Source organism: Chiloscyllium punctatum, chromosome 45 (assembly GCF_047496795.1).
Source record: "Chiloscyllium punctatum isolate Juve2018m chromosome 45, sChiPun1.3, whole genome shotgun sequence".
NCBI lineage: Eukaryota > Metazoa > Chordata > Chondrichthyes > Orectolobiformes > Hemiscylliidae > Chiloscyllium > Chiloscyllium punctatum.
This window is the reverse complement of record NC_092783.1, coordinates 45,951,843-45,976,830: the sequence shown is the minus strand read 5'-3', so window position 1 is coordinate 45,976,830 and position 24,988 is coordinate 45,951,843. Positions and strand designations below refer to the sequence as shown.

At 40.4% G+C, this 24,988-nt stretch overlaps 1 protein-coding gene across 1 annotated transcript in view; it reads left to right on the top strand.

Moving 5' to 3' along the window:
• lamb3 (laminin subunit beta 3) overlaps nt 1-24,988 on the top strand; it is a 52,509-nt gene that overhangs the window by 12,019 nt on the left and 15,502 nt on the right. Inside the window, exons 4-14 of the mRNA XM_072563644.1 lie at nt 4,058-4,184; nt 9,887-9,960; nt 11,144-11,329; nt 11,592-11,655; nt 12,066-12,265; nt 13,224-13,344; nt 14,072-14,260; nt 15,627-15,823; nt 17,007-17,115; nt 19,832-20,201; nt 22,207-22,376. Of these exons, the coding sequence (XP_072419745.1) occupies nt 4,058-4,184; nt 9,887-9,960; nt 11,144-11,329; nt 11,592-11,655; nt 12,066-12,265; nt 13,224-13,344; nt 14,072-14,260; nt 15,627-15,823; nt 17,007-17,115; nt 19,832-20,201; nt 22,207-22,376 (1,807 nt within the window). The remainder of the gene's footprint in view (nt 1-4,057; nt 4,185-9,886; nt 9,961-11,143; nt 11,330-11,591; nt 11,656-12,065; nt 12,266-13,223; nt 13,345-14,071; nt 14,261-15,626; nt 15,824-17,006; nt 17,116-19,831; nt 20,202-22,206; nt 22,377-24,988) is intronic.

The following is a 24,988-nucleotide window of genomic DNA, read 5'->3' as shown; positions in this document are numbered from 1 at the left end:
TGACTTTCATGTAGCTATTCAAATATAGATGGTGAGAAATGTTATATCGAAAACTGCCTTAAATTTGCTGAACTATGGTGAATAAAAGGTGTGCCCATCTTTGGAATACCTCTTGTTTTGCTATTTTTCAGCCACATGTCATTTGATTGTAAGGCAAATGATATTTGCTTTAAAATGTAAAGTAATTTGTCTAGGTGAGATTATATTTTGCACCAAGAAAATTCCATCATGGAATGTGGGCTTTGCAGGTGAGGCTAGTATGTTTGCCCATCCATAATTATCCTTGAATTATGTGACTTGCTGAGACAGTTAAGAGTCAACATCATTTTTGTAGGTCTGGAGCCTCACATTGGCCAGACCAGTAAGAATAGCAGATTTCCTACTTTAAGAAAATAAATTTACTGAACAAGTTGTTGCTTTTACAATTAAAGGTCCTGGTCACCATTACTGAAACTAGCTTTACATTCCAGATTGAATAATTGAATTTAATTTTAGTTTCAAAGAACAAGAAATTTACAGCACAGGAACAGGCCCTTCAGCCCTCCAAGGCTGCACCAACCAGATCCTCTATCTAAACCTATCAACTATTTTCTAAGGGTCTGTATCCCTCTGCTCCCTGCCCATTCATGTATCTGTCTCTAGACATTTTAAATGATATTATCGTGCTTGCCTCTACCATCTCCACTGGCAACATATTCCAGGCACCCATCACCCTCTGCATAAAGAACTTTCCATACATATCTCCCCTAAACTTCCCCCCTCTCACTTTGAACTCGTGACCAGTAGTTCCACACTCTGGGAATAAGCTTTTTGCTATCCACCCTGTCCATAACTCTCATGATGTTATAGACCTCAATCAGGTCCCCCTTCAACCTTCATCTTTCTAATGAAAATAATCCTAATCTGCAGAACCTCTCCTCATAGTTAGCGCCCTCCATACCAGACAACATCCTGCTGAAACCTTCTCTGCACTCTCTCCAAGGCATCCACATCCTTTTGTGATGTGGCAGCCAGAACTGTACACAGTATTCCAAATGTGGCCGAACCAAAGACATATACAACTATAACATGACCTACCAACTCTTGTACTCAATACCCTGTCTGATGAAGGAAAGCATGCCTTATGCCTCATTTCCTCACCCCCCACCTTGTCTCAGTCCCAACCCTCGAATTCAGCACCACCTTCCTAACCTGCAATCTTCTTCCTGACCTCTCCGCCCCCACTCCCACTCCGGCCTATCACCCTCACCTTAACCTCCTTCCACCTATCGCATTTCCAACACCTCTCCCACAAGTCTCTCCTCCCTACCTTTTATCTTAGCCTGCTTGGCACACTTTCCTCATTCCTGAAGAAGGGCTCATGCCCGAAATGTCAATTCTCCTGCTCCTTGGATGCTGCCTGACCTGCTGCGCTTTTCCAGCAACACATTTTCAGCTCTGATCTCCAGCATCTGCAGTCCTCACTCTCTCCTTATGCCTCCTTGCCCACTCTATTGACCTGCGTTGTCACCTTCAGGGAACAATGGACCTGAACATCCAGGTCTCTCTGTACATCAATTTTCACCAGGACTTTTCCACTTACCTATGTCCCCAGAGTGTTCTCACCAGCTCTCCTAAATAATTTACTTCCCCTAAATACTGATAGTGTAGTAGTCAACAACCAAAAAGCTATTCCTCCTCTTTTGCAACTGAGACACTGATCTCCCACCTGTGGAAAATTATTTTCAAGAAAACCCCATAATTGTGATGCAGATTCTACAATGATCTAGAGACATGTCATAAAGTTCTAAATTTATAAATGTTATTGTTTCATTTCCAAGATACCACAATCGGCATTTTCTGAGAGATGGGCCCTGATAGTCTGTAAGACACTGATCGTCTGTAAAACATTGATCCCAGCACAAATTTTTGGATTGATCCACGACTGAAATCAGTTTCAAACTTTGAATAACATTAATAATCACATTGGCATTGCAGGCACCTCTCAGGAGCCTGAGGATCTTGATCAGATGGGCCAATGGGCTGAGAATGGAGTTTAATTTAGATAAATGCGAGGTGCTGCATTTTGGGAAAGCAAATCTTAGCAGGACTTATACACTAAGTGGTAAGGTCCTAGGGAGTGTTGCTGAACAAAGAGACCTTGGAGTGCAGGTTCATAGTTCCTTGAAAATTGAGTCGCAGGTAGATAGGATAGTGAAGAAGGCATTTGGTATGCTTTCCTTTATTGGCCAGAGTATTGAGTACAGGAGTTGGGAAGTCATGTTGCGGCTGTACAGGACATTGGTTAGGCCACTGTTGGAATATTGTGTGCAATTCTGGTCTCCTTCCTATCAGAAAGATGTGAAACTTGAAAGGTTTCAGAAAAGATTTACAAGGATGTTGCCAGGGTTGGAGGATTTGAGCTATAGGGAGAGGCTGAACAGGCTAGGACTGTTTTCCCTGGAGCGTTGGAGGCTGAGGGGTGACCTTATAGAGGTTTATAAAATTATGAGGGGCATGCATAGGATATATAGACAAAGTCCTTTCCCTGGGGTGGGGGAGTCCAGAACTAGAGGGTATATGTTTAGGGTGAGAGGGGAAAGATAGAAAAGAGACTTAAGAAGCAACTTTTTCACGCAGAGGGTGGTATGTGTATGGAATGAGCTGCCAGAGGAAGTGGTGGAGGCTGGTACAATTGTAACATTTAAGAGGCATTTGGATGGGTATATGAATAGGAAGGGTTTGGAGGGATATGGGCCGGGTGCTGGCAGATGGGACTAGATTGGGTTGGATATCTGGTCGGCATGGACAGGTTGGACCGAAGGGTCTGTTTCCGTGCTGCACATCTCTATGATCTATGACTCTATAATTAGAAAGACTGCATGGAGATACCTTGGTCACTTTTTTTTTCCTTCGTTGACCCCAAAGATGTGGTGGGGTGTGGTCCACCTGTCAGGAGAAAGTGGGACAAACTATTTTCAGGAAACCTTCTCCAGTCTTCTCCATATTTGGGATGAACAGAGAGCATTCTGAAATGGACTGCTCAGTCACAGATGCTGTTGCCCAAATACACTACTGTCCCAACAGTGTGGAGGGACCTTTATGCATCTGCTGCATGTGTGCAGTTTTTTTTGACTCGGAACTCACAGCTAATTAACCTAGTCACTGTTGTCAAATCTCCATCACCATAAGACTTGACCACTGGATCCTGATAGAAGCTTGCTCATGATTTTGTTGAATGGTTAACTTGTGGTGCTGGCATTTTCCACACAATTTTCACAGGTTTGTGGTTAGATTTCAGTAACATGTTGATCCACAAAGACAGGGACTGCCTTGTTGCTGCCATCAATGAGAGACACAGTCTTCCCTCACCTGTTCATGCTGCAGAGGACCTTTTGGACTGTACTTTGTCTGGTCTCCAAACTACCGTCCCAATCTTGGCACCATTAGTGGCCTTACCAAGAACAAGAAACTCCCAACAGCATAATTCCAAAGATTGTAGGAAGGCACAACCCTCTCCACCACATCAAGCTGGCACACAAGGAGATCATTGAATTTGAAAAAGGATTTCTATGTGTTCCATAATTGTGTTTCAACAAAACTTTGTGAAGCCATGGTACTGAACTTAAAAGTTAACACCATTTATCAAGATTTGGGCAAGTGATTTGGAACAGTTGGAGATCCCACAAATCTTTACACTCTTGTTGTGATAAGCTGCACAAGAATCATAGTGAAAAGGTTCCTTTCCAAAGAATAAAATGCTCATCCCAATAACAGAATTGTAACGGTTAACTACTTAAATAGGTCAGTGCACAAACTCATCTTTGACTATTGCAACATTTCTGTATTATCATCAGGTTAAAGGTGGAAGAGTTGGAATCAGCCAATTCTGTTTATTTTAGTGCACTAATGGTTCATGAATTACAGCAATCTTATGCCAACACCATGTTAGCTGAAGAAGAAAAATCAATGAATGTTGAATAAAATATTCAATTTAATTAGCTGCTGGAAGCAGCCAACTAATTATTTTACACCAAATGAAATGATCTTTTGAAATGATGTTTACTTTGTGCCTTAGGAGTTGCTGCAGTGTTGCATCTGTGACTCGAGAAATGACTACAATCCTGTCTATTTCACAAACAGCCATCGAATTCAGAATGTGGCTCCTTCAGGGGCATTGAGGAGCTGGTGGCAATCAGAAAATGGTAAGATTAGTGATTCCTTTCACAGAAAGACCTTAGTAGAGTATGACACCATGTTTTCAAGGAATTATATTCTTATATCATTATCCTTCCACATAAAAAAAGGGTTAGAAACAGTATCAGAATGAGTTAATTTTGAAGTGGTTGCAATTCCTGGAATAGACATCAATACTATGAAGCTCTAGACTGAAGCAGACCATTTATTAACTCCATGGCTAAGTATTATTAGTTCAGCTTTGAAATATTTCCTTTATGTTTCATTACATTGCACCGTAAGACTTTATTTGCATCTTGTTACGATAAGTGTAATGGAAATACTTAAAGGGTAGGCCATGTTGGAAACAGTGAATACTCTTCTCTGTGAATTCACAGCTTCTCTTGTGAATTGACTTGGCAGTCCTAGCAGTGCAGGATTTGGAATCATTAAGCTTATTTTTGAAACTGCTCACTCTCAGTTGTTGTGCTTCTGTAATTGCCAGGCACATAGCGAGTTCAAGAGCTAGTTTATCTGGTACACAATAGCCCAGGAATTGTTTCGGGCTGGTTTACAGAATGGGAACTTGCAGCAGGGAACTAATCTAGCATCCTGGGAAGGCAGACCTTGGCTTGAGCCAAATTGGTCCTCTGGCCTCAGCCAAATAATTGTGACAACCTGCCAGTGGGTGCCATGCCTCCAGGGTCAGCTCACTCCACTAGAAAGATAAGAGAGTTTGACTGGAAAAGATAAAGTCCAGTGAGATAAGAAAGAATCCAGGCCAAATTAACTGGGTGGACAAATCAAAGAATATATTAATGCATCAAAGGTAAAAAGTCTTCAAGTATGGGATTCATAGGGTGGAGTCTGATAAGTTCTGAAATGTTAGCACCATTTGCAGATCTCAGCCCCACATGGTGGACCCAACTTTGCAATTTGAGAGGAGACAGCCAGTCTTTGTGTTCATCATCCAATTAAAGACAGTAAGTGGGAGGCTCATTGGGAGGACCCACAGAGCGAAATTGGCCTGCAGTGTCCCTAGGAGAGGTGGAAGCAATTCAGGCAAAGCTTGAGGATGCCTAAAAATGGGCTATTCAAAATAAGCAGCTGTTACGGCCAACAGTGCAGAGGATGAAACTGTTCCATAAGAATGCGCTTGGCTGCAGCTCTGCTACATTTAGCCCTGTGGCTTCATTACAGCAGCATGGACAGCAGCCTCCATAGTCCCCCTAATACTCTGCTGTGAGACTGCCTCTTAATATGCTGCACCTTACAGTATGCAGGGTCATCTTGCATCAAAGCGCCATTGCTGTACATAATGAAGGGCTCATTGCTCTTCCCTATACCTTGATCTCTATAGATAAGCTGGGAGCCACTGCCACAGGGAGACCGCTTCCAGGAAGATTATAGAACATAGAACATAGAACATAGAACATAGAACAATACAGCACAGAACAGGCCCTTCGGCCCACGATGTTGTGCCGAACTTCTATCCTAGATTAAGCACCCATCCATGTACCTATCCAAATGCCGCTTAAAGGTCGCCAATGAATCTGACTCTACCACTCCCACGGGCAGCGCATTCCATGCCCCCACCACTCTCTGGGTAAAGAACCCACCCCTGACATCTCCCCTATACCTTCCACCCTTCACCTTAAATTTATGTCCCCTTGTAACACTCTGTTGTACCCGGGGAAAAAGTTTCTGACTGTCTACTCTATCTATTCCTCTGATCATCTTATAAACCTCTATCAAGTCACCCCTCATCCTTCGCCATTCCAACGAGAAAAGGCCGAGAACTCTTAACCTATCCTCGTACGACCTACTCTCCATTCCAGGCAACATCCTGGTAAATCTCTGCACCCTCTCCAAAGCTTCCACATCTTTCCTAAAGTGAGGTGACCAGAACTGCACACAGTACTCCAAATGTGGCCTAACCAAAGTCCTGTACAGCTGCAACATCACCTCACGACTCTTGAATTCAATCCCTCTGCTAATGAACGATAATACTCCATAGGCCTTCTTACAAACTCTATCCACCTGAGTGGCAACCTTCAAAGATCTATGTACATAGACCCCAAGATCCCTCTGTTCCTCCACCTGACCAAGAACCCTACCATTAACCCTGTATTCCGCATTCTTATTTGTCCTTCCAAAATGGACAACCTCACACTTGGCAGGGTTGAACTCCATCTGCCACTCCTCAGCCCAGCTCTGCATCATATCTAAGTCCCTCTGCAGCCGATAACAGCCCTCCTCACTGTCCACAACTCCACCTATCTTTGTATCATCTGCAAATTTACTGACCCACCCTTCGACTCCCTCATCTAAGTCATTAATAAAAATTACAAACAGCAGAGGACCCAGAACTGATCCCTGCGGAACTCCACTTGTAACTGGACTCCATGCTGAATATTTACCATCTACCACCACTCTCTGACTTCGACCGGTTAGCCAGTTTTCTATCCAATTGGCCAAATTTCCCTCTATCCCATACCTCCTGACTTTCTGCATAAGCCTACCATGGGGAACCTTATCAAATGCCTTAATAAAATCCATGTACACTACATCCACTGCTCTACCCTCATCCACATGCTTGGTCACCTCCTCGAAGAATTCAATAAGACTTGTAAGGCAAGACCTACCCTTCACAAATCCGTGCTGGCTGTCCCTAATCAAGCAGTGTCTTTCCAGATACTCGTAAATCCTATCCCTCAGTACCCTTTCCATTACTTTGCCTACCACAGAAGTAAGACTAACTGGCCTGTAATTCCCGGGGTTATCCCTATTCCCTTTTTTGAACAGGGGCACAACATTCGCTACTCTCCAGTCCCCTGGTACCACCCCAGTTGCCAGTGAAGACGAGAAGATCATTGCCAACGGTACTGCAATTTCCTCTCTTGCTTCCCACATAATCCTAGGATATATCCCGTCAGGCCCGGGGGACTTGTCTATCCTCAAGTTGTTCAAAATGTCCAACACATCTTCCTTCCTAACAGGTATCTCTTCTAGCTTACCAGTCCGTTTCATAGGAGTTAGTTATATAGGAGTTAGGACCACGTTGAGGAACTGACCTGGTGGACAGTGTTCTAAATTTCCATGCTGCCTCCAAAGTCACCTCTGTGGCATTAGTGTGTAAAAATAGATGGACTCCTGAAAAGAAAAGTAAATGATGCATCAAAGAAATAGCACAATACAAGAAAATGCAAAAATTAAAATAAAATTGAAATGTAACTGGGAGGTGTGTGATGGATGTAGCACAAACAATACAAAGGAATATTCTGAGAAAGTGGATTTTCAAGGGAAGTTTAGAAAAAAATGACTAAAACCATGCAAACAGATGGATTTTAATGAAGGCTTTAAAAGAAGCTAGGGACTGTTAGGAATGAAAGGGAATAGGGCTCAGACAATTGAAGTTCAGTCACTAATTGTGGGATGAAGGGACTGGGGTGTGTCTAAGAGGCTAATCTTGGAAAATTGCAGATTTCTCACAATGATTTTAGGGCATGAGAATGTTATAGAAATAGGAAGAGGTGGCACTGTTTGAAATTTAAGCATATAACTCAGGACAAATCCAATCTGACTAACTGTTAGCCTAGGTACACAAACCACATGGAATGCATTGGTTGAAGAAGGTATCTTCCCACCACCTCCTGATAGGAATCTGGAATTTGAAGCCATATAGATCAGCCTTGATCTTGTGGAATGATAGAGCAGACTCAGGGCAGAATGGTCTACTTCTGTTCCTGTTTTGTATGTTCACATGTTCTAACAGGTAGTTAGACATTTTCAATAAATATTGACCTAATCAATGGCACACACTTTCTGTGAAAAACATAAAGGAACATACATTTCTGCATTATTGTACTCTCAATCACCAGTAAAGTGATGAATGGTGACAGCAACAGTATTACCAAGCAACACCAAGAATCTGCTGACCACCACTTAACTTGGGTTTCATCAGGTGAGCCCAGATTTTGACCTCCTTCCAGCCTTGGTCCTAAAGTGGACAAAATAATGAATTCCATAGGATGAGGTGAAAGTTACTACACTTGACATCAAGAGTTTTTTTTGACTGATTGCAGAATCAAGCAACTTGAGTTAACTTGAGGTCAGTGGGAATCAGGGAAGAAGACTCTCCACTGGTTGGAGTCACATCATAAAATATAGAATAATGTTTGTAGTTTTTGGAAACTGATCGGCTTAGGCCAAGAACACTACAACAAGAGTTCCTCAGCATAGTGACCGATTTCCAATCACCTGTTCTGCATCAATTACCTTCCCTCTATCACAAACTCAGAAGTCAGAAAGTTTGCTAATAATTGCATTTTTAACTTCTCAATTGATGAAGCATTCCATGATCATATGTGGCACGATCTCGATAACATTCAGACTTGGGCTGAGTAGCTGCAAGTATCATTTGTGCCACATATTCCAGGTAATGACCATCTTCAACAAGAGATAGTCTATCGAAATCTACTTGGCATTCAGTGGCATTGATATTGCCGAATGCCCCACCTGTCAACATACAAGGGTGATCTACTTTAGGAATGATATTATTTCATGGGAGACAGTACAGGGAATGTTCACTAGGATGATCCCCGGTATGGAGGGGTTGTCTTATGAAAAAAGGCTAAACAGATTGGGACTCTATTCGTTCGAATTTAGAAGATTGACAGGTGTTTGGCTTGGGTTTAGAGTTGAGACATGTAGGATTCTTAAGGGGTTTGACAGGATAAACCTGAGAGGATGTTTCCTTTCATGAAGTGTCACAGACCAAAGTGCATAGTCTCAGAATTAAGGGACACCAAGTTAAATCTGAGATGAGGAGGATTTTTTTCTCTCGGACAGTTGCGAGTCTTTGGAAGTCCTTGCCACAGAGAGCTGATGAAGCAAAGCCCTTTTCTATATTGAAGGCTGTGATTGATAGATTCTTGATTAATGGGGGAAACAAGGGTCATGGAGAAAAGGCAGGGAAGTGGATGTGAGTAAAGGCAGATCAGTCATGATCCTATCGAATGGTGGAGTTGGCTTGAAGGCTAAAAGGCCTTCTCCTGTTCCTTTTTCTTATAGTTTTTTGGAACTGTTGCACTGAAAGTTAACTGGATCAATAACATAAATTATTGAGATGACTATATAAGGTCAAAGATCAGATATTCTGAAGCACGTAACTCACTTGACTGCCCAAAACATTTCCACGATCTACAAGGTGCAGGGAGGGAGTGTGCATGAATAATTTTCATTTGCCTAGATGAACACAGCTCCAACAATGCTCTAGAAGCTTGACACCATTTAGAACAGAGCAAATATTCTATAAGCAAGTGGATATGTGAATATTGCCACCATCAAGTTACATGACTCATTGACTTGGAAATATATTACCATTTCTTTATTGTCACTTGATATAGAGATTTAGGAAAATATTTTCTCTGAGGCACCTATGATGAGCCATCATCAATTTAAAATAGTTCTCAATTGAGAGTGAGAAGAAAATAGTTTTCTTTCAACACAATAGACTGATCTAGAATGGAACAATTGGCCTCAGAAAATGATTGAAGCAACGTCTGTTACATTTTCACGGACCAAGGAAACAACACAGGCATAGGAACAACATTTTTTGAGTCACTCTTGTGAAGGGCTAGTGAAAAACAATGGGGAGTGACTTCTGTGTTGTAATATACTGTGTAGCTTGGTTGTTTCAAATCATCTGACTCCATCTCTGCATTTACAGATCGGGACCAAGTGTCTATACAGTTAGACATGGATGGGAAATTCCAACTTAATGACATTCTTCTACGCTTCAAGGTAAAACACATTCTTAAATACGTTTGCCGAGGTTGGAGCTTTTTCTACATAATGTCTATGTTCTTTCTGTATTTATGCTGTTCTCAGTTTGTCCTCTATTTACTACTATTAGTATATATACTACTTCCAGTTGTGCTCTTGTCACAGCTGAGTCATATTTACCATAGGTCACTACCAATCTGTTCCTTCTTGGAGTTACATTGCTATCCATACCTTTCATTGACAGAATCATTCTTCCCAGTTGTAATTCTCTTTACAACTCTTGACCTTACCTAAGAAGCCGACACCTTCAAAATCCATAACACAAGGTCCAGCATTAAATGTGAATCCACAATTGGGCAGCATTTGTTATATGATCCTGATTGTGCCACAAATTGTGCTAACATCTAACTTAGTCAGACTTGTAATATGGTGCTCTTGTGTGTACTGGAAGCAACAAACATTAATACAAAGAATCAAGTTCTTTTGGACAGAAAGTACAAGTATACACATTGCCTGTTGCAACACAATAAATAGATGACATCCATTCTGTGATTCATTTCTTAGGACAATGCCTTGACCAATCAGACTCAGCTGAAAATGTGTTGCTGGAAAAGCGCAGCAGATCAGGCAGCATCCAAGGAGCAGGAGAATCGACGTTTCAGGCATGAGCCCTTCTGCTGCCTGACCTGCTGCGCTTTTCCAGCAACACATTTTCAGCTCTGATCTCCAGCATCTGCAGTCCTCACTTTCTCCAATCAGACTCAGCTGCCTTGTTTAAAATTTAAACATACCATGGCAGTTAATTATCAGTCATCATTAACAGGTACATTGTCCAGGACAATACTTCTACCAATCAGAATCCACTTGCCAACCAATCAGTACTTTCGTCTGATGCAGCATAAATGCTGTGTTCCTTTTACTTTAGTATGTTTTGTGAGTTGTCTTGATGAGAGCAGAACAAAAGTCATCAACAAAATGTGTCTTTTTGTCAGCTCAAACTCAAACCCTTGTTTTATTTAACCTGACTACTTTCAGGTAGCATGCTTCAGGAATGCTTTAGAACACTAAACAAGGGTATAAATTATGAATTTGTTTATCCCTGTGCAAAAACGATCCTCCTAATTTCTCTGAATGCAATTAATTTGCATTATATTGATGAAGAGAGTACTTTTAATGCTTTCTGCTCTGCTTTTCATTTCAGTCTCCACGGCCAGCAGCCATGATGATTGAGCGCTCCACAGATTTTGGTCAAACTTGGAAACCTTATCAATACTTTGCTGATGACTGTGCTGCCTCTTTCCCTCAAATACAAACAGGGCAGCCTCGGAGCTTTGATGATGTGCGCTGTCAAGAACAGCCAAGAAATCATGCTTCATCAGATGAGCAGGTACAGCCTACCACAGAAACTGGTTTTCAGAATCATCATTCTATTTACCAACTCCCCACTCTCCCTTTTAGCTGAGAGACTAAACAAACATATTGCTGAGGTATGAGCTGTAACATATCAGTCAGTGACCTGATAACTCTAAAAAGTCATAAATATCAGCAATTCTGTTTGTTGAATATGTTGCTCAACTGCAATTTGTGAAAACTAGTATCAATTAAAACAAATGTTTTAACTATCTCTTTTTTTCCATGGTTGATTTCAGGTTACTTTTAACCCCCTCAAACTGGCTGATTATATCAGTGGTTCAAAGAGTAACAAGATTAACAGTAAGTAATTAGCTTTTGGTGAGATGAATTACAATTTGAGTTTATGATCTCTCAACTTTGATTTCTGTGTCTTATGACACTTTCATATATAGATACAGTAATTAGAATAACTAGAACTTCTGCTCATACATTGTGTGTTTCTAATTGATTTTACATTGGCAGAGAAGCTGGTAAATTTATCACACCTTTTTTCTCTGTATACCTTATCTGAGGAGTTTGTATCGTCTGCTTTAATGCCTCATATCCCATGGCCTTGCTGTCTCAAAGCTTGCAATCAGACTATTATTCACCAATTAGTCATATTCATTTTTAAGATATAAAACTGTCTTTTACAGTTGCAGCACATCCAAAAGAATCTCAAACTCTTGCTGTGTTTTTGAAATAAACAAACACTGTCTCTCTGTTCTTAGACATGACCCCTTTTACAAATCTGAGGATTAATTTTATCAAGCCATACAAGCCAGCTTTATCCCAAGAGCTTAGTAATGCCAACACCTTTTATGCTGTGTATGATATGAAGGTTCAAGGCAGCTGTTTCTGTAATGGACATGCATCTAGTTGCACCTCAGAAGAAAGCTCTGTGTATACTCCACAAGGATCAAGTAAAAAGGTGAGAATCCGGTTTCCATTTCACATTTGCATCTCAAGAGATTGTATAATATAAGTATGAAATTGAATCACATCTAAAATACCAGTACTTCTTACAGCTAAACATAGAATTTGTCCTTCCTAAAATTATAATTATCAATTATAATAACTCATTTTAATTAGGCTGCAGAATTTCTGTCATTATGCTGTAGAATGTGTGTTAGAAGCCCAAATTCAGCAATATGCCAATACAAAATGTAAGAGTGGAAATCAGTAATTAAATGGTCAAGACCAGGCTAAGATTTCCGACAGAAACCAATTTAAGATTATCAGTCAGGCTCAAAGGATGACGCATTTGGATGTGCTCAAAGCTACATATATAAATACGTTCAGCCATGTTGTACATAGGTAAATTTGCACACACATTGCATCTTTTTCTTAAAGTTATTATTTGACAGCTGATTCTCGACTACATCCTCATGTCAATGTCCTGACCAATCAAACTTTTCTTGCCTAGTATGAAAAATATGATTGTCAGCTGATTGTTCTTGCTGCACTCTTTGCCAATGATAGCCCAACAAATCAGCAACCGCTTCTCATACTGGCTTCAAGTTTGCATCTTAGTTCTGATGATTGCAAGACAAATACTTCAACTTCTTTTTTTGCAATGTTTATGTTCTGACTTTCAGAATGCAGTGAGGAAGAATGACACTGATAGAAATGCAGGATATAATCTAATGAGACATCTAAACTTTATTCCATGAATGAGGCTAACTCAAATCTCTACCACATGACATTGTTTAAATCAAAATGAATAAAAATGCTTCAACGCAAGACTTGTTTCTATGAGTGTCCATGTAAATTCTTCCATCAAATTGAGAATATCCAGATGCCCCTGCAATTAAATTAGAATCTGGCCTCTGCCACTTGTTTGTATTTTTAGAGTTGTGTTTCAGTAAGTCTCTATTCATTTCTTTTAGACTCAAGAACAATGTGTCTGTAAGCACCATACTGCAGGTAAAAACTGTGAAGTGTGTGCAAGCTTCTACAATAACCAGCCCTGGAAACCAGCCGATGACTACAATACTAACCCATGTAAAAGTGAGTAAATACCTTAGACTCTTTCTATGACTCTAAGTGAGAGTTTCCTGGATTTAAAGTAGGATATCGGGACATATGCTGATTTCTGACATCTAATTAAAAGTATTATTTTCCATGGGTTGTAGATTGCCATTCATTTGACGATAACATTAAGAGCATGTGCTGTGCTATACTTTAATGAGCCCAATTTTGATTCTGTAGGTGGGGTTACCTGGCAATTATGTGTTAATTAGCATTGTGCTTTCTATCTCACTGTCTTACACCTAACTCTATGCCTATCAAATTCTTCCTATTAGCTCTCTTCCATGTACCAATGCAGTGATGTTTGTTTATATCCTTTATTAGTAGTAATCTAAATCAACACTTGCTCCTACTGTAGAACTTTACTCACAATGAGTGCATGGAAATCAGTCACACACATTCCAGTATCTGCATTTGTCAAAACAAATGAATGAAAGTTACATGGTATATTCTACAGTTTTGTCTTGGAAGAAGTCTACATAACTGATAAAAACAATCCTTATTCAGATAGTATAGCATGCACACAGTAAGGCAAGGCCTATGACTGGAGTTTGGGTTTCTAAGTAGTTACCATAACACTGTAGTTTCCTAATCATGTGGATAGAAAGCCAAAGGTCCTCTGCATCGTTTACTTCTTAATAATCCACTTAGAATGTGTTGGATGCTGTGCTTAGTTATAATTTGTTTTTCGAACTTTCTCCGACAGAATGCAACTGTAACAATCACTCACAGCGGTGTCGCTTTGATCCTGAGGTGTACAGAGCCAGTGGAGGAGTCAGTGGTGGAGTCTGTATGGACTGCCAGCACAATACAATGGGAAACAACTGTGAAAAATGCAAACCCTCTTTCTATCGCAACCAACAACGAGATATTACAGCAACTGATGCCTGTGTTCGTAAGTAAATTACACAGAGTACTAAAATTAGTGTTAGCAAAGAGTTAGGGAAGAAGATTCTAGACCAATAGATTGCTTAAATATATCCAACTTTTAATTTCCTATAGTTTTCCTGATATTCCTGATATGTTACCACTGTACTTAAACTGGTCACAGTGAGCATGGCATCAAACCCAACTGTAACTTTTATGAGAAAAAGCAGGTATATTTTTGATATCATGGTTACATTTAAGGAAAAACTAAAAGCAAGTCAAAAGCCAGACTTTCCAGCTTAAAAGCAAGAAACTCACCACAATAAAATAAGTTCAGAACTCACAGAAATTATTGGAATGCTAAACACAAATATAAAGCTTGTACTGTAAGCAGAAAAAAAAACTTGCATTTATTTTGGAAGTTTCGTAACCTTTAGTTATTGAAAAGCACATACAGCAATACAATGTAAATATTATCACAGTGGTATTGTGCAGAATGGTCAATTTAAGTCCCACTGTCAGAAATGAACAGACCCAGCTTTTTTCAGATTTGATGATTGAGGGATAATTTTTTCCCAGAAGTTTATGAAGAGCTTCATTTTCCTTCAAGACTCTACCATGGTTATTTTATGACCATCTGCATGCCATTCTTCAGAAACTGGGGCCTTGTATTGAAGTCTTCACTGATGTTGTAGTTCTCCCCACTGAAAGCAGCCTGGATTATATGCTAGGTTTTCGGACTGAGACTCGAATCCGCACTCTTCCTACATGAAGCAAGGGAGCTACCAGTGAACCAGGAAGTCTTGTAGAAACCTCAAGGTTTAAATTCCACTTCAGGGCTGGATGGTTATGGGAGGTGTTAGACGTAGCCAGGCATCAATGTGTAAATCCTTCTGTTTAGTCAATGGCAAGTGGTAAGAGCAGGAGAATTTCCTGATCAGCCAAAACCCTGTAGGAGGTGCAGCACAAGAACCTCTCCACTTTAAAAGACTCTACAGAGATGTTCTTATCATGCCTGTCTTGACAATCTCATGTCCCTAAGCCATGGCTGACTCTGTCTTAGAGAAAAGGTACTCATGGGTTTGGAGGCCAGTAGTGAGGAAGAGTGGAGAAAAATGTACTTTATGTCTTGGCAATTGTGCTATTGATTGAGACAAACGCTGAGCAACAACAGGCAAAACTTGTTTAATTCCCAAACACGGATGTATATCCCCATTTAATGAGTCTAAAATATATGTGACAGACTATTTCTCGCTGACTGACTTTCATGTTTCCTCCATTTACGCAATGTGTATTTCTCATCCAAGAACAAAGAGGAAGATCTGTCCCATGAGTTAGTGAAAAAAAAAGAATATTCTAACATGAATGCTTCAAGGATTTCCTTCATTTTTCAGAATGCACATGCAATGGACTGGGATTGCAACCTGACAGCAGCTGTAATCCCACCACAGGCCAGTGTAATTGTCTACCAAATGTGGTGGGTCCAAACTGCGACCGGTGTGCTGAAGGCTTCTGGAATTTGCGAAGAGGAATTGGCTGTGAGCCATGTCAGTGTGATTCCAGAAACTCTTACAGCCAGCGCTGTGACAAGGTACTGTATAACTTCCACTAAAAATGCTGCTACGCATTTGAAATAAAGAAGTGCTTAAGCTGAATATCAATTGACTCATTCTTGTTGTTACTTACTTTAGTGATTTTTTTTATTCATTCAAGTGATTCTGTTTGTGCTGCCAAGCCAATATCTACAAAATGTGGGAAAAAAAATCAGAAGTGAACCACCAGAGATGATTTTCTAATGTTTACTCATTGCGAGGGCTTGCAGATTTTGCTGATGCTATACCTTCAGACAGAAAAAAGAAAGACATGGCCTTAAACTCAGGGTTCATAACACATTGCATATTGAAGTACTATCAGAATGGTCATATTCTACTGTAAATGTAAAGTTAAGAAGTATAATTTTATACCAATATATTTCCATGGAATGTGTTTTGATATGATTCAGTAGATGTATGGTTCCTACTTGGGTATCCACCGCCTATTGTACTCCATGCCCCCTCCCCCACTCACCTATTGTACTCCATGCCTACCTGCTTATCTTCTTTTCCACCTATCCACTCCACCCTCTTCCCTGACCTATCACCTTCATCCTCTCCCCCACTCACCTATTGTACTCCATGCTACTTTCTCCCCAGCCCCACCCTCCTCTAGCTTATCTCTCCACGCTTCAGGCTTTCTGCCTTTATTCCTGATGAATGGCTTTTGCCTGAAACGTCGATTTTGTTGCTCCTCGGATGCTGCCTGAACTGCTGTGCTCTTCCAGCACCACTAATCCAAAATCTGGTTTAAAGCATCTGCAGTCATTGTTTTTACCTAGTTTTTACAGCATGTCTAAGATGTGATGTAATTTGCATGTGTGATTTAGTTAGAGATTGGAAACAGCTTGCATTTATATATCACCTTTTAACATAGTAAAACATCACAGAGTCTTGACAGGAACCTCACTTAACATAATCTGTCATTCTTGGATACGTCTATGTGCTTGCATCCTAACAGTGCAGGTTAAAATCTATAGTTTGTTCTTGGGATTGAAAATAGTGTCGATATCTTGAATGATTTAAAAAGAAATCTTGCTGATATGTTCAGTTACCATGTCACCATTGACACATTGCATACAATATGCCTCACTGAAATACTAAAAAGGTGCATGTTTTGCAGCTCTTTAAACAGCCATGGTGCAACAAATTACTGATGCGTTACTGTATTGTTTTGTCCAGGTTACAGGTCAGTGTTCATGTAAGACAGCAAATAGCGGAAGAACATGTGCAAGAGCAAATTTGGAAGAATGTCCAGATAACTATTACAGTCGGGGTACACAATGCGTACGTAAGTGTCTGAAGCCTTGCCAAAAACACATATCTTTACCTTGATTGAACCATCTTGGGACCTTTCTGTTAAATTGTCGGAAACCGTGGCTTAGATTTTCCAATGGCCAGGTGGTTATTTTTGCAGCATAAAGGGAAGTTGCACATCAGGCTCCTGTGAAAGGAAGTAGGGTGATGCGTGAATTGAAGCAAGTGTCACAAGACAGCTCCACTTCCTAACTTTTGGCTCAGACTTTAGAAACTGAAGCATAAGCAAGGAATGTCTTTGACAACAGAAGTGACTAAAATCAAAACGGAGAAGAAATCACTGTGAAGCTATAGCGGGATTGACTTTGCTTTCTTGTACCACACCACATTGTAAGGAGTAAAATGTTAGCTCAAAATTATTCTTCTCTTGAAAACATAGCACAGCACATTTTACAATTACATATGGTGTAATGACAAAAGGTCATCTGATCAGAAGTGAATTAAAAGAAATGCACAGAGCACTGCTTTCACAGTAAATTGTCAGCTAAGTATTCAACTTCAGTGACGGGAGTTGCTATGCTTTGTTCTGGATCAGTAACTGTATTCTTACTTAATGATTCTAACTGGTTTATTCACAATAAAATATGTTACATCGAGTGGGATTCTCTGCTCTCACTGATGATGAGGGTTGGAGGCTGGGAAGAGAAGAAAATGTTTGACTATTTTGAAATCTATTCTAGAATCTTTTCCCTAAGAAGACGTTAGGCAGTAGAGTGTCCTACTGAACCCTGCTGTCTTCCCACCTCCACCAGAATTCTATTCCAGGCAGCAAGATCCGTGGTTGACTTTCCTGTCCAATTGGGCCCTTGAGTGACTAGTTAATTACCACTTAAGAACCTCACCTCAGTGCCAGTGGGAGATTACCTCAGCTGTGGGTGGGCCTGCCACCCTATGCAGGTCACTTCCCACCACTAAGTGAGATGGGGCCTCAGTTGAAGGCAATCAGCACCTTCTCAGGTACTAGAGAAGAGGAAAGGGGCTTCCTGATGACAGCCAACTTCCTGCCCTTGTTTCTGACCCATCTACCCTGCTGACTCCCTCTTCATGAATCTCTTACAGAACAAACTCAACCAAATGACTGAGCTGTGGCCTTGCTCCTTGCTGGCCATACCCCCCACCTGGCTGGCTTGTACTTCAACAGGCCTTCCTGAAAAGAGGCATTGTGATCTCTTGCCAGTTCCTCGGTTGATGGGCAAGACCTGTGATACCACAACATGGTTCCACCAGTAATCTCCAAAACAAAGACAGAAGATGCTGGAAACATGCAGCATCGCTGGAGTAATCTGTTATCTTAGTGTTTCAAGTGTAACACTTCAATAGAATAGAAAAAAGAATTAATGGTGAATAGGATTTAGAAAGGAGGGGGAGAACATACACATGTATAAACAGAGCAGGATGTATGTGTGGAGCCAACTTTTAGACACTTTAAAGGGAACTAGGTGATGGTAAAATGGCTGATGTGATATTAATATGAGACAATGAAAAGAAAGATACACAGAGTCAATCAATATCAAAACAAATATAGAAAGAGGTGGGGCTGATAAAGTGAAACAGGATCCATCTGTCTGGGAAGAGAGACAGAACAAGCAAACATAGGCAGATTACTCTGCTCGGACAATGATCGAGTGGAAAGTATACACATATATACCACACCCCTCACTCCCACACTCTAGAAACATTAATGTACCCTTCCCAGGATTGGGTGCAGCTAAGAAAGTAACTTCTAGGTAATATCTGAAAATTCAGGTTTACATTTTCTAATCATCAACCCTTTCAAACTTCTCCCTCACCTTGTCTTATTCTCTCCTCTACTTCACTATTCTAAGTCTTCACAATTGTAATTGATCACAGAATGCATTGTGAAAATTCATCCCAGTACCTCAGAAAAATCATTTTGACTATTTATTTTATTCTCGTTAATTTTTGTTCTAATAACTAAATCTCTCTCTTTCATTTCTGAAGTAATGTGCCTACAATAGGGAAACTGGTCTAGTCAGATTCAAACACAATTTAAAGGAAGCTGTTTGTGCTCCTACAATGTTGGAAAACTTTCTCTGATGCTTTGTCTTTAACTAGAGAGGAGCTCCATGTAATGGTTTGATTGAGAGCAACAGTTAAGACATGGATTCTACAATTAATAGGAGTTATTAGTAAAATTATGTCACTCTCCTTATTCTGTGCTGATATTTTGCTCATTACAATTTATTACAAAAACCCAATTTGAAATGTCTAATCCATCAAATGTTTGCAGGAGTTTTTCTCAACAGAAACCATGCAGCCTCATGCCAACCTCCTGCTTTCTCACCACACCACCTAATGTTCTCTTTTTCACCCAGCCCTTTAATTTTTAACTCCCCTGCTGTCTCTTTAGCAACATTACATGGAGCAAACTCAACATTAACAAATCACCCTCCATATATAGGCAGGCAAATAACATGCAAGGCTGCTAACAGAAATATACCTTCTGATAAATTTCTTGATATTACTAAATCATTTCCCAACTCGGACCTCCTAAAAAAGGCAGAAATTAAGGTGGAACTATCAGCATCTACAAGTCTTCCATTGTTGGAAATTAAGTCAAACCTTGTTCTGGTCTTGATTATGTTACAATTATGTTATTAACATTGGTGCCATGTGATGATAGTTGGATGCACTAATTCAATTCTCTTTGAAACTTACTGTCCTGACAGGGTGCAATTGTGATGAAAGAGGTACCGTGACTGGTGGATGTGACAAGAGTACAGGACAATGCCTGTGTCGTCCAGGTGTTACAGGGATGCTCTGTAACAAGTGCAAGCAGCTTCGTGGATATTGCTCTGACTTTCCAAAGTGCAACCAGTGTCACCCATGTTTCCAGATTGTGGATAATCAAATAAGCACATTGAACATTCGACACAAAGCCCTGGTAAACACAAAGCTGCCGGCTCAAGGGGGAAATGATTATGATTCTGAGATAGGTGGCCTCACTAACAAACTGCAGCAAGTTCAAGTAATCATTAGCAATCCAGCTGTGACAGACAACACGATCACAGATGTGTACAACAACTACAATCGGCTCAGGTAGGGTGCATTGAATCTCATTTCATTGTCATTGCATATTGTCAATCTTAACAATCACAGCAACGGTTACACTTCAAATTATAACATAGTATAAAATCTAAGTCTTACTTCCTATGCAGGACTTTAATTTTCACCTTGTTGCCCTACTCCATGTGTGTATTTTATTATGTTTATGCCTCATCCTGGCAGAAGCGGGTTATTTATCATTATGTTCATCAGTGCCTGAATTAGCAGGATATGAGTTCAAGCATTCATTACTAAGACTTGAGCACATGACCGAGGCTGACACTTGAGTGCAGTGCTGAGGAAGTGCTACAATATCAGAAATCCAGTTTTTCTGTTAAGGCTTTGAATCAAGGCTTGACTGCTAGGAAAATTTAGTGTGAAATCTGCAGACCTTTTAAGTGAAACCACTCAAACTATCTGGTTACGACTGGTCTCTCAGATTTGTGAAAAAGTTTGCATCAGCAGATTTGGAAATCATTCAACTGTGTCCAAAATCCATTGCAAAGAAGCTACAAAGTTAAATAGTTGAGATGGGGGTTTTCTCTGGACTTGAGTATGTGTTGGGAATCTCGTCAACATGTTGTTTTGATGGATATTTTAGATCTTGCTGATTGTCTTCTATATTTAGATAGTTAGGTTTGATCCTCTTATTTCTTCACAGAATCCCTACAGTGTGAAAGCAGGCCATTCAGCCCAACAAGTCTACACTGACCCTCTGAAAAGCATCCCACCCAGACTCATCCACCTGACCCTATCTCTGTATTTCCCATGGCTAACCTACCTACCCTACATTTCCCTGGACATTATAGGATAATTTAGCATGGCCAATTCACATAACCTGTACATCTTTGGATTGTGGGAGGAAACCAGTGGACTCAGAGGAAGCCCACGCAGTCACAGAGAGAACATGCAAACTTCACACAGACAGACAGTCTCCCTAATTGAACCCAGATTCCTGGCACTGTGAGATAACAGTTTTAATCGTGCTGCTCTTTTGTGTAATAAACTTCTGTTGTTAATGAAAATCTGTATTCACATGTGAATATGTCTCAGTGACTAACTACTACATTAACTAACAAAGCAAAAGAATAAATCTATGATCCATAAAACCAGATTTCACTCTGGGATCTGACTTGTCCAATAGTACCATTAGCTGGGATCAAAGCAATCATAACAGTGATTACAGTTTCAAATTATAACATCGTACATAAATACATTAACAGATTCAGGCATGGCAAGACATACAGAAATAATAAATCTATTCTGGACCTATGTATCCCCAGAATGTCATGTTACAAGCTTTTCCTGTGGCAAAAGTAGAGTCCGAGAGATCAACAATATAGAAAAAGGGCCTTTCACCCATCCTGTCGATGCTGGTCAAAAACAACCACCTAACTTTTCCAATCCTATTTTCCAGCACTTGCCCCACAGCCTGTGTACCTTGACATTATAACTGTACATCTAAATACTTCTTAAATTTGGGGGTTTCTGCCCCTGCCAACCTTACAGGCTGTGAGTTCCAGAAGCCCACCACCTTTTGGGTGAAAAAAAATCTCCTCTAAAGATCTGAGTATATGCAATAACTTCACTGGGGTTTGAAGTTGTTCTTAAGATAGCCCAGGCATGCAGTTTCACTTTTCTGATAATAATCTTGTTTAAGCACAACGGAAGGATTTAGAGCTCAACCAAGCATCAGGATCCAGGCTGAATCACTGATCTTAAAACCTGAATTTTAAAAAAAGCCTCTATCTGGAGCATGAGGATGCAACAACACCAAGCTTCGTTGTATAATAATCCCAGTTTGATCTATGTCAAGATGTTCAATCTTTCGCTATAGCTGTATTACAAGTGAGATTGGAGCGAAAAATACAGATGTGGGAACTCCATGATAATACATGTCAAGGTTCAGTAGGGTCCATGTATCGCTACTCCCCTGTCTGATGATGCTGTATTAAGTCAGAACCCTATTCCTCAGCCTGTTTTTTCTATTTGGAAACAGGACGGAAACTGACCAGATAAATTTTGACACCAATATTGTGGATCAAAGTTATCGTCTACGTACTGAAATGGATGTCTTGAACAATAATGTAAAAAACATCAACAGTCAAATACAGAGCACACAAGAAAAAATTGACATTTTCATCAGTGAAGGCTCACAAGGCACTCAAGGTATTAAGTTCTGGAAGCTATGCTGTTGTTCTATTTTTGTAAATGCCCAGTGTTACATCATTCATAATCTAAGAGCAGATATGTTTTAACCTAAAGTATCATTTAATGACAGTGGTATCCTTTGATAGTGAAGACCAGAGTGTGGAATAGAACCAGGATGGTACATGGTAAAGGGTTACAGTTTATAAGGGAGCAGTGAACATGAGATAGCCAATGTCACGTTGGCAGTTCTCAATTAAAAGATCGAGTCAGGGTTCCAGATAAAGAGGGAAAACAGGAGCTAAGTAAAAAGTTAATCTCTGCTAGTGGAGGATGCCCAGTCACAAAATAGGCACAGAGGCAATGATGATGGAAAAGCAGCTGAATGTGGTGCTCAGTTCAAAATTCATCGAAGTAAGTGCATAAGGGAATGGAGCTGAGCTCTTTGCTGAGGACAGATAATTCAGAATTGGCGTGGGAGTCAGGATTTGGGACACTGGGAATGGTGGTGGAGGGGAAGGGTGCTTGTTTGGGGGGCAGGAAGTTTGGTGGAAGTGGGGTGAAAGATCAGAGGGTCTTTTGAATAGGAAGCAAAGGGTGACATTAAAAGAATGGATGTGAACATAGGAATCCAGAAAGTTTTAGCTTAATCTCAGTTTGGGTTGAGTTAGATCATCTTTATTGCTGGCTAAGAAATATTGCTGAAGTGAGATTCGACACAGTGACAAATTAGAGTCCAAACAAGGAAAAGGCTTTATTTGATCATATGCATTCAGGGATACAGCTTGAGAGAGGCTGTTCAATGAACAAAAGTTTCTTTCCGTACTTAACCACTTTGCAGGATACTATATGATTACCTGAACATAATCTGTATCAGACAGTTACAACATTGACATGTCATTCGAGGGTTGAACCCGTTTTGAGTTAGAATAAATGCTTTCTATTCCAAGTCTAAATAACCTCTTGTTGTGCCCATTTCTAGTGACCATATCAATTAAAAATGCAAACTGTTCCCATTTGTAATTGTTTCCATTGATATTAACAAGTGTCTACTTTTACATGCATTGCCATGATTATGTCCCTTTTTATAGCAAAATGGCTCCTGTCTCTTCTATGCACTGTTCTGGGTAATGCTTATGTTCAATGTATTTTGTTTCAACCCTTTAAACCTCAACCAAGTGTCACCCAATACTACCCTACTATATAATATCTATATGCCCATGTATATATTTATCTAGGGTTATTAATTTCTGAACCTAATGGGCACCCAAAACAGTAATAACAAACCAGTCAGGTATTCTGCAGCAGGATGCTCAGGATGCAATGACTTCTTGAGAAGATGTATGAAGATGGATGACAGGATTGGGCTATCCTTTTTATTGGTGTAGCCCAGATTAGAATAAAGCATAAATGGTCATATGAAAACTCACCTTGACAAGAGGCCACATGCCAGGTATCAAAGAACAAATGGCATCTGTGAGACAAGAAAGACAGAACAGATGCTTGGAAAGGAATATTGTTTGCAGTTATTTAGTCTTGTGAGTCTGGATATTGCTGTGTTCGTATAATGCACCAAAGGGTTAGAAAAGTTTCTCAGCCTAACATTAGGAGCTTTCAGTCTCAGTCACTGCGTCAGGAAGCACCTTTCAGTGAGATGAGGGAGAATTGAAGCAATATCCCTGCATCAGGATCTCTCTGCACCATAGTTCAGAGAGTAGAATGGTTCAGTATTGGCAGATTCCTGGGAATATGGTAGTTAACCAGAATCCCCACAGGGTGGTGTGGATAGGAGCTTAAGACTATGAGAAAAACTCACAAATGAGGGAATTTGATTCATAGAGTCATAGAGATGTACAGCATGGAAACAGACCCTTCGGTCCAACCTGTCCATGTTGACCAGGTATCCCAACCCAATCCAGTTCCACCTGCCAGCACCCGGCCCATATCCCTCCAAACCCTTCCTATTCATATACCCATCCAGATGCCTTTTAAATGTTACAATTGTCCTAGCCTCCATCACTTCCTCTGGCAGGCCATTCCATACACACATCACACTCTGTGTGAATAAGTTGCCCCTTAGGTCTCTTGTATCTTTCCCCTCTCACCCTAAACCTATGCCCTCCACTTCTGGACTTGCACACCCCAGGGAAAAGACCTTGTGTCCTCTAGTTCTGGACTCGCACACCCCAGGGAAAAGACCTTGTCTGTTTACCTATCCATGCCCCTCATGATGTTATAAACCTCTATAAGGTCACCCCTCAGTCTCTGACGCTTCAGGGAAAGCCTACTCAACCTCTCCCTATAGCTCAAATCCTCCAACCCTGGCAACATCCTTGTAAATCTGAACTGAATCCTTTCAAGTTTCACAATATCCTTCTGATAGGAAGGACTAGAATTGCATGCAATATTCCAAAAGTGGCTTAACCAAAGTCCTGTACAGTGACAACATGACCTCCCAACTCCTGTACTCAATACTCTGACCAATAAAGGAAAGCAGAGCAAATGTTTTCTTCACTGTCCTATCTATCTGCAACTCCACTTTCAAGAAGCTATGAACCTGCACTCCAAGGTCTCTTTGTTCAGCAACGCACCCTAGGACCTTACCATTAAATGTATAAGTCCTGCTAAGATTT